Source organism: Acipenser ruthenus, chromosome 7 (genome assembly GCF_902713425.1).
Source record: "Acipenser ruthenus chromosome 7, fAciRut3.2 maternal haplotype, whole genome shotgun sequence".
Lineage (NCBI taxonomy): Eukaryota > Metazoa > Chordata > Actinopteri > Acipenseriformes > Acipenseridae > Acipenser > Acipenser ruthenus.
The window spans coordinates 62855699-62868849 of NC_081195.1; the positions used below are offsets into that span (position 1 = coordinate 62855699).

The 13151-nt window shown below is 38.4% G+C and overlaps 1 protein-coding gene across 10 annotated transcripts in view; it reads left to right on the forward strand.

Moving 5' to 3' along the window:
• Window positions 1-13151, forward strand: part of si:dkeyp-27e10.3 (UPF0606 protein KIAA1549) — a 67131-nt gene that overhangs the window by 21497 nt on the left and 32483 nt on the right. For all 10 annotated transcript variants that reach the window (XM_059027528.1, XM_059027524.1, XM_059027530.1 and 7 more), the window contains exons 2-3: window positions 9576-11876; window positions 12197-12285. In XM_059027528.1, the coding sequence (XP_058883511.1) occupies window positions 9576-11876; window positions 12197-12285 (2390 nt within the window). The remainder of the gene's footprint in view (window positions 1-9575; window positions 11877-12196; window positions 12286-13151) is intronic.

Consider the following 13151-nt stretch of genomic DNA (forward strand, 5'->3'; position numbering starts at 1 on the left):
TCAGCATGCAAAAGAAATACTATAAACAAATGTGTAAGCAACTACTCCTAACCATAATGTAACTGCTCCTTCCTGCAGTTATGAGCTTCCCTGCTGATTTGTATACAAAGATGATATATTCTTCTCAGAACATTTACTTTATTTTTTTTATTTATGGAATTTTTGAGGAGGCTTGTAGCGGATGTATCACAGACAGATACAAATCAGAACACCCCAGTACCTCTATCCCAGTCATCCACAGGATAATACTGCAGTGGTTCTTGCTCTGTACTTTTCCTGCAGTGAATATTGAAAGACACCATAGATCATCATTGTGCATGTTGTTAGAGCACCTGATCAGTACAGTGCCAAAAGCTCCCAACTTCAAAAGCTACAATTTTACCAAATAGTGCAGAAAGCTACAGCTGCTAAGCAGTGTGGCTCTCTGTTATGTAAATTATAGAACATCTTTAAAGAGAGGAGAGCCACAGCGCAACACTAAAGTTTTATTTAATTCCTACTGTTTTAAATGTAAATATAGAACATCAGCTCATTAGTGTATACTGCACTGTTACATGTTTGTTTTTTTTTACATGGAGTTACTAACAGTCCTCAACAGGGTAGTTCAAATTAAATTCTAGAATGTTTTAATTTGGCTCTTCTGTACAGTAACAGTCATTCATTTTGAGTTGGCAACCTTGGTTGTATACCTCAAGTTTTCCACGGTGCAGTAATACATCAGTCTTGTGTTTATGATGTGTGCCTCTGTTTAACATGCACCTACTGTACTTTATGCATTGATGTTCAATTAATTACATTAGTCTCCCACTGTTTACTCACACCAGAAAGTGACTAAAGAAATGGAAGATCTGAGTTCATCGGTTAAAACTTAAAATCTGAAACCTTAACAATAATGCAGTCAAGCCAAAGGCGAGTTAGGAAATACATTAGATGGGAAGGACTTAGCTATGCTGAACATGAAAAGGAACTGCAAACAATAGCTGAGCTGGGTATCAGAGGCCAACATTTTACCAGAAATGCTTTAGGGGGATCAAACATTAATTAAAGTAACACAATTAATACTGTACTGGATGCAATATGTAAACCACATTTACATCAATGTTCTTAGGTTTGGTGCAATCAGTGATATCCCTAGATCCCACAGACAAGCAGATGATTCATTGCAATGTAGACCCAGGCTATCTTCGCTCAGCAACTGATGTTAACTAAGAGATTAAGCCTCTCGCACTCCCAGGGCATGTAGCCAGGCAGCATGTCATTAAAAGCTGTGGCCTCTATTGTTTATTTTTGAGTTTCTCCACGAATCAGCCATCATTAATACAAAGTCTATTTTACAGTTATCAAACAGCATCCCCATGTAATCCCTCAGCTGTAATTCGTATTCACTTTTGTCAGTAAGCGATCACTCCATGCTGCCTGCACAATAAGAGACTTGCAGCGCAGTAAGACAAAACCTTTGATTACACATCTACTGTATTCACTTAATTTAATCTGTGCATGAGTGCAAATACAAGAAATAAACTAGCTGTATAGAATGGATGTTAGAAGCCATGCAATGCATCTCTCAATCAGGAACTCCAATATTCAGTCCTGCGCCTTTCTCAAGCAGAGACAGGTAGTTGTGCTGATTTGAGTGTTGGGTTTGTGCCCACAAGAGGCAAATTAATTAACCCACTGCACCATCAATGAAATCAGGAAGTTTCGGGAGCGCCTACTACCAAAAACACACACTGGTAGGCATTTCAAATCAACAAGTAACATATTTTAAGCTAAAGTATGACAAGGGTGGAATTAATTAACCTTCACAATTAGCAGAATTAATCAGTGCACATGATTGATAATGAAGATGAGCTAGATGCTAGATGAGCGGGAAAGATTAGCAACGACTCTCTTGTCATCTTAGTATCAGGGACACATCAACCATAATGTATGTATTATATAATACACCAGTCTCGGTGGCTCCTTTGTTTTTACTGCAGTACCCCCATAGAAATCATACAGGTTGTTCCATTCCAGTTGAATATTTGTGATGTCTGTCTGCAAAAGTGTTATGGCTGCTTTAGTTTCTAATTTTTTTTTTTTTAAATAGTGTGCAAATGAAACTAGATGAAATTAAATCATGGCACAAACCAATTTTTTTAGAGGGATTGTTTAAAATCATTCAATTTGGGTAATCCACCCAGGTGTATTAAAGGCTATAGCAAGCCATGTCAAGGGTGGTAAGAACAGTTTCAATAGTAGCTGGTCCAGCACTGATATAAATGCTTGGTAAGTGATTGTAGCTGTGTCTTTCCAGTTTAAAATCTGAGGACCTTCAGAATTTTGTCAGTTTCTTAACAACAATAAAAGTGTGGACATCTACAATATATTTGTGTGCCTCCTGATTTGTATTAGCCAGACGATTGTCTGTTCTGTCACAAGGATTCATTAACAGCAGTACAGGTACTATGCCAATTCTTAGAGCAGATACAGTAGGCATCCTTTCAAACCGTGGCAAATTTGAGCTGCCTTTTGTATACTGTAGCCTCACTGCTGTAGCCTATCCATTCCCTTTAAATTTATATTAAATAAATAATTACTATGCAACCAGAACTGGCTCTACAAACCAAAAGAATATAAATGTGATGCAATGACACATGGACATCAACAGGACAGACAGGGTATAGAGCATAACATTGGATCCTTATAAGCCAACAATGAACTAGCAAATATCATAAGCAACCACCTGTTTCACAGAAACATGACCTCCATTGATCCCTGTCATACAAGTATGTTGCATACAAGGAAAGTAGTGAGAGATATACACAAATCTTGTGTGATAGACTCTATGCTTCACGTAATGTAACTTTGCTTTTTCAATTGAATATCCAAGCTGCATCAAATCTTATTTAAATTGTTAAACATGACTAGAATTAAGCTTTTTTAACTTGATGTCCCGGCTAGTGGTCTGGCCTCCCAAGTACAAAACTCTTCCGCCAGTTCTTATATTTTTTCTGTCAACCTAGATGCTCATATGCGTCCCGATCATTGACACAGTGTCGATTTTAATAGTTTAAACACACTAAAACCAACATAGCAAGGAGACCACTGTAAATTTGCTGTTTCCCCATGCTTTTCCCATGGTTAAGCATTTACCATAGTTTTTGATCTACAAGAAATGAGAATTGGAACTCTCATAGTTTATAACTGGATAGTCATCTGGTATATAAACCCCAGTTTAGCAATTCGATTTTAACGTGTAGGGAAAAAAAAGCACTTGAATTTTATATTAAAGGACCACAGTATCATAAACAAGCATGACCAGTTGAAAACCAGCAAAGGGAGTGTAATCCAGTTAAGGGTCATTGCTGGAGTTTCCTACAGGGAATGGTAGTGTAATGTATTGAACTGAATGGCAATCTTTTGGCCAATTTGGCTCCAGTGTAGATATGTACTGTATTATTATTATTATTATTATTTATTTCTTAGCAGACGCCCTTATCCAGGGCGACTTACAATTGTTACAAGATATCACATTATACATTATTTCACATTATACAGATATCACATTATTTTACATACAATTACCCATTTATACAGTTGGGTTTTTACTGGAGCAATCTAGGTAAAGTACCTTGCTCAAGGGTACAACAGCAGTGTCCCCCACTGGGGATTGAACCCACAACCCTCCGGTCAAGAGTCCAGAGCCCTAACCACTACTCCACACTGCTATTCCAACATAGTTCATACTGTAGAGTATGAACTATGTTGGAATATACCAGCCAGGCAACTGAAGAGGAAAGTGAATCCTGTGTGCTGTGGGACAGTGTCTGGCTCAGGGAACCTACTAAGCAGGAGGATTAGTGGCCATTGTTCTGAATGCAAATGCCCAGGGGGTAGTGATAGGAATGGGACTATAGCTGATCATTCAGGCATGTGTAATAGTTTAAGCTAACCTTTGTTGAGGTGCAGCACTTCATCGGTCATTAAGGGGTGTGAGCGATAGACTGGAAGTAGTGTTGGGGGATACCATTGTACTGTATCTGCTTGTTTCATTATTCAAGTTGAGCTTGTGAAAAAGGTCTGTGGTTAGGGTTACGAGTTCGGAGGATAGGTCAGTGAAACACAACTGCATTTAAAACACTGGTTTTGATTTTGTGTATTATTTCAGGGATTGAGTATTATAAATTCCTATCACTGTCGTAACCTTTCACATGTCCATGGCCATTTTAAAAATATTGACATCTTATTAATTTAAAAATTCTCCTGAGATCTAAGTGCATGACGCTGTGTCTGAGTTTATTGTTAGTTCATCATCCAGTGCTAGTGCCAAAAACTTTTTATTTATAACATAAGGCATTAAGAGGAATCTTGTCATTGACACAAGGGGCAATACCATGCAGAGATGAGATATCTTCTCAGGGTCACAGCTTAACAGGGCAGCGCCAACAGCTGAAAAGCCACACTCGCGATTAACCAGTAACTTCTGAATGTTGCCCTCTTGTTCATTTTTAACCCTTTCAGCTGTCTCTTTGTATAATAAGGTCTTTAAAACAAATGTAGAAGCAAGTGCCCCTCAGCCAAGCTGGTTTGAATGAACTTTAAATGTAAACTTCAATTCAGTACATTCATTTGTCATTCACTCAAGTTGTAGGGGTTGTTCTGAACTACTGTGCCTACCATTAGAGCAGCAGACTGGTGCAACAATGAAGTGGATTAAGTTGGGTTGTGTATTCTGGCCCAATTTCATGTTCTCCATGTTAGGCCACATTTTTTATATTGAAGTTGTGCCAACCAAATGTTTACTGCAGTGCTACAATAGATTCAGAACATTTTGCAGTGCGAACCAGTTAGATTTAATCCACCAGAATGTCAAGAAATTGCACTGAAATTAGATTTTAATAAGCAAAGCGCTGTATTATTAAGTAGCTCTGGAAGGATACGATATGAAATATGTATGTCTTTCATTTTGGATTTTTGTCTTAGACTGTACTTTGGTGTCTTTCATGTGATGTCAGTAATCCCTTGGAGCACCCATTGTTAGTAACCAGCATGATTAAAGGAAGCAAAACCTGTATATGCTTGGTGCGCAGCTAAAAATAAATGCATGTTTTACAATTTGTGCATTGGAAATGTTATTTATCGTCTCTGCCATGGTAATGGATTCCCCTGTTCCTTGTACCTCCCGTTAAGCCCTGGACACACTGCCCAATTCAATCAATAGTAACATGATTTTTCAGTCGTGTGCTTTGCGATGACATTTCACAGGATCGGCCTATCGATTGATGTTTAATATTTTGCGATGCGACTAACACAGTAATGTAAGTACTGCACATTTAATTTCTATTGTGACTTCAATTTTCTACTTTTCTGGTGGGGGGGATGGTTATATTGTTTCAGCAAATGGACACTACTTAAATTTTTTTTTCCTCTGTAAACCTATGCATTTTGCTACTGTGTAAACAATCTGACACTAATGTAAGTGTACACAGCACTAATATTATTATTATTATTATTTATTTCTTAGCAGACGCCCTTATCCAGGGCGACTTACAATCATAAGCAAATACATTTCAAGTATTACAGTACAAGTAATAATACAATTAAGAGCAAGATAAATACAATGACTGTGGTTCAAGCAAGTACAAGTGTGACAAAATACAATTCAATAATACAGCAGATAACAGTGTCAGTGATAGTTACATCAGGATATGATTAAATACAAAATACTACAGATTAAATACTTGGCAGATTACAGTACTCTGAAGTACAGGATTAAATGCAGTAAAATACCCTGTATCTTTTTAAACAAGGGGTTTAGGGGAGCGCCCTAATAAAATCTGAATCTCAAAACAATAATTGTGTGAATATAGTAATTGTTACAGCTGTGTATAAAGGTATTTAAAACAGGATTCATTTATCCGACTTTTTACATATCTGCTCTTACTCTGGTCCCACCGAAGTCGGATACATAACGTATTACAGTAATTCAACTGATGTCTGTTTGGTAAGGTAATTTGATGGGGTACAGCCAGGTTTTCCATCAAACAGTGATACATTGTATAAATATTTCACATTCTTTGGACTAAAAGGGTTCTGTTTGGAAACACAAACTGCTGTGTTACCTGTGGTACAGAGTAGCAGTTTGGGTGAAATTAGTAGATGCAGTAAAACACAAGTTGTCCCCGCAAACACAGACTGTAAATCTCTGCATTACAGTGCATACCAGTATTATAACTAATGCAGTCGTACAACCAATATGACATGTTTAGTGTGGCGAGTATACTTATGGAACGCCAGAGTCTAGTGGGTTGATTATGTGAACGAATACCTGGGCACACATATATCAACCCTACATACAGTAACAGGGCAATAGTGTATGACTGTGGTCAGTAATTTGGCTTGTTGCAACCCTAAACCTTGGGGTATTGTTATAACATCAGTTGCACTGCTTTTAAGACATTCAGGGTTTGTTTCATAGTCACAGTGGATACAGGTATTGCCAGCTCATAATTAGTAATTTAATCCGTCCAGAAGGTTGATGTGTCCTGCTTGGGTGAGTCAAAGGGGCTGTGTTTCAGCTGAGCCATTAAACTGAGGTTCTTTCTGATTAAGGCTTGTTGATGAAGGCTTGTGTGAGTGAAGTGCTGGGCGCTGACCCTTAAGGGTCCTTAGTGGTGGTGCTTGGTACCACCACAAATCCTCACATACAGTACTGAAGCAGGGCCCCCTCTAGTGAGCTTTCTTTCTTTCTTTCTTTCTTTCTTTCTTTCTTTCTTTCTTTCTTTCTTTGCTAAGTATCAATCCTCAGTATCTAAAATAATTAGGATAGTTAATTTTTTTTTTTAAGAGCATGCAGTGAGAAAAAGGGATTACATTTGCACTCTCATTATCTCAATTGTCCCTGTACTCCCGTTGCCAAGGGAACAGTTTCCTGTATTCCTGTTGTCAAGAGAACAGTTCATAATAAAATGATGAATCGGAGGGAGGGCGCTATACTACAGTATCAGTTCAAACACTGTCAAATACTTACTCCCATGACACATTCAACTTGTTGTTGAATGTGTCATGGGAACTATGACTGTCTGTGCAACCCCCAGTCAAACTTACTTTCTTACATGTACATACAGTGGATAGAGGACGGTCATGGTGATCATCTTTTTTTCTAGCTCTAATTTTGAATGTACAGCTGGTGGATGTCACTGACATTCTTGTTTTTGTTTAAGAAAAAAAAGAATACAGCCTACTCTGTAAAAAGAAATGCAGTTGTAAATGATATTATTAGATTGCTTTACACAATGCGGATAATAGCATTACTAATACCAGTGTCTTAAACTTGTCAGGAGTACTTATTAGGGCATCAGTATGCAACACCTTTCTGTTTGAGTGCTACACTGTTGTTTGTTTGCAAGGGCCTTGAAAGGCCCATATAAGCCATGCAAGTGAATTAAAAGCAAGCATAAAGAAAGAGGGAAGGCACAGAACATTCAAATATTCATTAAATTCAGCATGTAGGTTAAATTGAGCAATGTTTTCAAGGATAATGCAAGACAGGTATGTTGCAGCATGCTTTATCCTTGCACAGCATCCCTTGTGTTATCCTTGCACAAAGAGAAAGTAAAACGCTGTGTACCAGGTCTTCCGTTACCAATTATACACACTTCATTTCTATTGGACATTTCATCTACTTTGACAGTCTGGCCCAAATTTTCAAATCAACTTTAAGTCATATTTTGTTGGTTTGTTTGCCTATTAAAAGGTAGGTTTGCCTTACAAAAAAAAAAAAAAGAAAAAAAAAACAATACCCTAGAATTGCCCCTGAAGAAACCTTAGCAGACCACAGAAATGGCAACACAGTGGGTTAGGAATGGTCCTGGCACATTGGTCCTGGTACGGTAACATACCGTTATGGATTGGCAATGTATATTGGTTCACATCGCATCATGGTGTTACCATTGGTATACTCAAAATATGAAAATGTTACCAATGTGGTTTAAGGCTGCAACCATTGGCGCTGCTCTTTAACTAGCATTGTTTCATGGTACAGGACCGTTGCATTGCTATTGCACTTCTTGTGCATTGACAGATGAAGATAATCTATTCAGAGTTGAGTCATTCATACGTGTCGTCCCTCTACAAATCACAAACCAAACCATAATCTCCAAATTCTAACAGAACGGGAGTAGTGCCAACTGACAACCTTTGGGAGAGTTTCCTCATAATGGCAACCCTAAATTTAAGTCCTTATTAAACTTGATTTCTCTCGTTTTTGGTGTTGACTGCATTGATTTTTTAACACAAATTGAATGTAAGCTTTCGGGAGTTTCAGCCCCTTTAAGAGTTCAGTCCGAGTGAAGGTTATTCATCTTCGTCTCAGTCATTGCGGTTTAAGGTTGATGTCAGTGGAAAGGTCCCTGAGTAACTACGTTACTAGGAGACGACAAAGGCAGAATTTTAATGATGCAGTCAAAGTCTCCAGTGTTACATAATTTAAATTGTGTGATTTCATCTAAAACATGCTATAATTTCAGTTAATTTCTTTGTTTTTTTTTACTGCATGTTTACTAAGCATTTAAATAACTAAACAGTCACCAGACACAAAAGACACAGTATAACTTGGCACTTGAAAATGTCAAGACAATATCACCCCATTGTTTTTTTAAAATATAATTTAAAAATAGCTGATATGCTATCTGCTGTGTGTGTGTTATCATGGTTTTGTCTGTAGGGAGCCCCACATTTTATGATGATTTAGGCACTATTTTTCACAGTGCAAAATAATATGCTGCAATGATGTTTAATATTTTCCTTTTAATCTTAAATGACATTAATGGCCCTTAAATGGGAATGTACTGTTTTCTACACAAACCATAAGAGAAAGTGGAAAAACTGAGCCCAAGTGAGAAAATAGCCAAAGACATTAAGATGCTTATGAAGCCTTTATTTTGGAAGCTGTTGAGATGGTCAGGTTAATAAATCATCAATTCTGTTTGGATTTATAGTGGACACATTTCTTTGGAATCAGCCGTTTTTGTACAGTGTGATGTATATACTGTATTAATCTCATTATATTGAAAGCAGTGTACAGTACACAGTGAAGAATATTGGCAAATGGCTGTGAGGTTAATATCCTGTATTTTATGATATGCAAGGAAAGAGTAACTATTCTTGTATTATTAAAATAGCTTTTTCAATTTGACCTTATTCATTGAATTGTTTATCTAAAAAAAATCTTTATAAAAGCAGCTTTTCATTTACCATCAAAATATGTAGTCATAATATAGTTACCTGTACTAACAGTCACTAGTTAATACACTTTTTGGAAGTGGGAGGCTTGAATTACTTTGGTTGTGTGATGATTTTGCTTTGAAGTCAGTTACTGCTTTGAGAAGTGATTATGATGTGACCACAACACATGGTACCAGGCTACAGACATCTGATTATTTTTCCATGGAGAAATTGCTCTTTAGAAAGAAGTTTCTTTGGTAGATATCACTGTGTTGTTGTGCAAGAGCTACCAAAAGCTGTTTGTTGTTCTGTAGAAACAAACAAGCACATAAGTCAAGTGACTAATTTTTTGCATTCTTTTTTTTCAGATGAACATCTTATGAGATATAATTATTCCACATCATCACACTTGTCAATTAGGATTCAAGAGGAAACATCTGTACCAACGGATACGCCACACACTGCCTTAACGGCGCACCCAACTGGAGCGCAAACAAAAACAACATTACCACAGCTAGACGGCACTTTGGGAGTCCCATCTAAATTTGCAGAAGAAAACGGCAGTAATACACAAAGGACAGGCACCACTGCATTGAGTCTCTCACCTTCAGTGGATTCTAGGCCATTACCTTCCACAGCATCCTCTGCTTCTTCACCTTCTGTTGGTCCTACCAGTCAACAGAGCATGTCTATGTTTACCAAAGGACATACCGAATCCCCAGTTCAGTCTGTGGGATCACTTAAAAGTCCAGTGACAGCTTCAAGTGAACAACTTCATATTGCTTCTTCTAGTATTCCCAGTCATCGTTTTTTAGAAATGGTTGGAGATCCCCCTTTGTTAAGAACAAGTCTTCCATTAGAACCTTTCACAGAGTATTATTCCAGCACTGTAGAAGCTCCAAGCACAACACCAGGCTTAAGTGATACAATAGCAGGTACTAATATACCTTATGAACGACCAAGTAGCTTAAAACCCCTGATGCTGTTTGCAAGTTTTGTGCCTTTCCTCAGACCTTACACTATTTTGGTAACTGAAGAGCTGACTCTAGTTCCAACAAAAGAATTATATCCAGCTGAGTCGATAGAGACTGATTTTGGATCCGGGGATTATCTCGAGACAATGACATTAATACGATCAGAGGTGGATGAACTCTCGCCTTTTACCAGTTTACCTATCAACATGTATGATGTGGAGGAATCCAGCACAGAGGTCTATGACACATCGTTCCATTTAAGGCCTGTTCTGTCGCTGTCTTCGATGTATATAGCAACTGCCGAGTCAGCTTTGGATTTTTCAAGCAGTTATGATGCAGGCCTTAGAACCATTGATCCTACATCTGTTTATTCCTCCCACAGCCACACTTCGCTGGACTTGATAGGCCCTCCAGAATATGACGTCACTGATAACGATTCCTTATCAGACTGGAATGACGAACCCTTCCCTATAGAACCGACTGAACTTCTTCTACCTGACATGAATAGTTTGGAATATTATTCTACTTTACTAGCCATAGAAAACGCAAGTTTATCAAAACAAAAAAATCGTAATTCTACAGAGCACACAGGCCATGTATCAACAGCATCAATAAAGGTACCTGGTATCATACCCACAGGATTATTAGTAACAGACACTAGTCATCTGTTTAAGTCATTTACCATTGAATCAAGTGATCTGTCTTCTTCGCCTTCCCTTGAATCAAGCACTCCCACAACATCGTTTTCAATAGCAGTTTCATCTTTTGAACCAAGTAGCAGCACTTCATTTATAAACTCCACATTAGACCCATTCAGTCCTCTAATGTCGGAGACTTCAAGCCTTAACATATCTGAATTTGTTAATATGGAGACTTCAGGCTATGATTCATCCATGATTTCTCCACCAAAGACTTCTATCTTTGACACAACACCCACACCCTCTTTGAATACATCAGTGCATTTGGTGGAGCCTTCGGTGGTGCAGACCCATGCAGGCGACTTATCAGCTTCTCTTTGGGACAGCTGGGTGGAATCTACTGCAGCAATGGATCATTTTGCATCTTCCAACAAAACAGCTGTTCCTCCTGCAGGGCTGCCAACTTCAGAAGTAGAGACCACACCCGGTGCAAGCAGTGCTTTCAAAGAGGAGCCCATTTTGACTTCATCTTTTTTCTCTGTTCAACCCACCACACGGCTGCCAGATATCTTTTCTAGTTCCATTTCGGATGATGCCACCCCCTTTCTCACTACCCAGTGGTTTGCCCCCTCCTCAGTTGGAATCCCTGTGAGCAGCCTTTCTGAGATATCCGTGTGGGCCACGTCTGTGTACATTTCTCCTTCTCCCACTGAGCTTACTCCTGTTGTCACTGTTGTACCTGCCCCGTCTTCCCCGCCTGTGACACCCATGACAAATCACAGCACTAACATTGAAACTAATCCAACGGAAAACACTGTGACTTCAGTAACCGATTCTAGTACAGTAACCACCAAAAATACAGACTCTGCTTCAGCTACAGCTGCCATTCCCACCACAACCACAGTTACTATTTCAAAGTCTACACCCATCGCTGATACCACCCCCACAGTGGAAACAACAACAACAACAACAACAACAACAACAACAACAACAACAACAACAGCCCGGCCTTACCTTTGTGACATCACCATGTCAGACTTGTATGTAGTCAGATTAGGTAAGTACAAAATCGTAAAAAGACTGCATTAAGAGATTATTCACGAGGTACTGAATTCCACCTACATTAAGAAGTCCCATACCTTGTGTCATATCAACAGTTATTATTTGTAGCTATTGTATTTTAAAAGTTTAAAAGGTGCTCCTTCACTAGTTTGTGAGTACAAGGGGAAGCAGAAGTTTAGCTTTTTCTTTATGCCTCATTTAATATGAATATTGTTGAAATTGTTGAAGACACTCCATCAAGATGTGCAGGATATGGCAGTGTGGTACTTCAAAAATGTACAGTATTTGGTCTCACTTTCTGTTTCAAATCTGCAGAACTTGCCAAGGGAGCACAGCTGGAGAACGCAAAAGCATATTTGAAAGAGGCTCTGAGTGTTCAATTCAACTGCACAGTTGAACTGCAGGTATGGAAAGCTGGAAATTCTACAAATATTTTGATAGCAACATTTTTATTAAACAATGGAAAATCATCTTAGAATAGTTCAGTGACTCCTACAGATGCTGAACGAGTCCAGGCTGTGACATCCCAGGCTGGGCCCTCGTCTCCTGGGTTTGGTAGCTTGGTAACATCCAAGCTACCAAGCCATTGGGATGACAGTCTGGTAAGATTGTTTCTTTTTTTTTCAGTGGCTGTAAAAATTCCTATGCAAAAATAGCATGCAAAGGCTTATGATTAGCCATTTTTTTAGCTAACTAAAATGACATTTAATCCATAATAAAACACTCTCATAAAATCTTCAGTAGTACTGAAAGATAGACAAATGTGTTTTCATTGTTTTTTGAAGACGTTGAAAATTGGCTATTTTACCTTAGTTTCTTTTAGTAATTCTGAAATTGTAGCTGGATCCTTGTTACAGATGACGGTGTCATCTGTCACCGCATTGCTATTGATAGCCTTCTGGTTTCAGGGGTGAGGGGAGTTGAGAAGATTACATTGGTGTCAGCACTACATTGCCCCATGCAATAGAGAAGATTGATCGAAATGCTGTTTTACTGCTTGGGTCTCTCAACAAGACAAGATGTTTTATGAACAGGAAGAAACTACCTTTATTTAATTTGATGCAGTGGCTTTAGAAAATCAAAAAAATCAATTGTAGGGCTTTGAGTCTATAAGAATAGAACACCTTGATTAGTGTGAGCTATGTAATGTACAGGAGCATGTGATCCGCTTGCTTTAAAATTCTGAAACATCGCTAGTGCATATATTTGGGTTGGACTTGTAATTAGAAAACCTGTCCTGTGAAAATGGTATGGCAGTCTGTAGAGCACA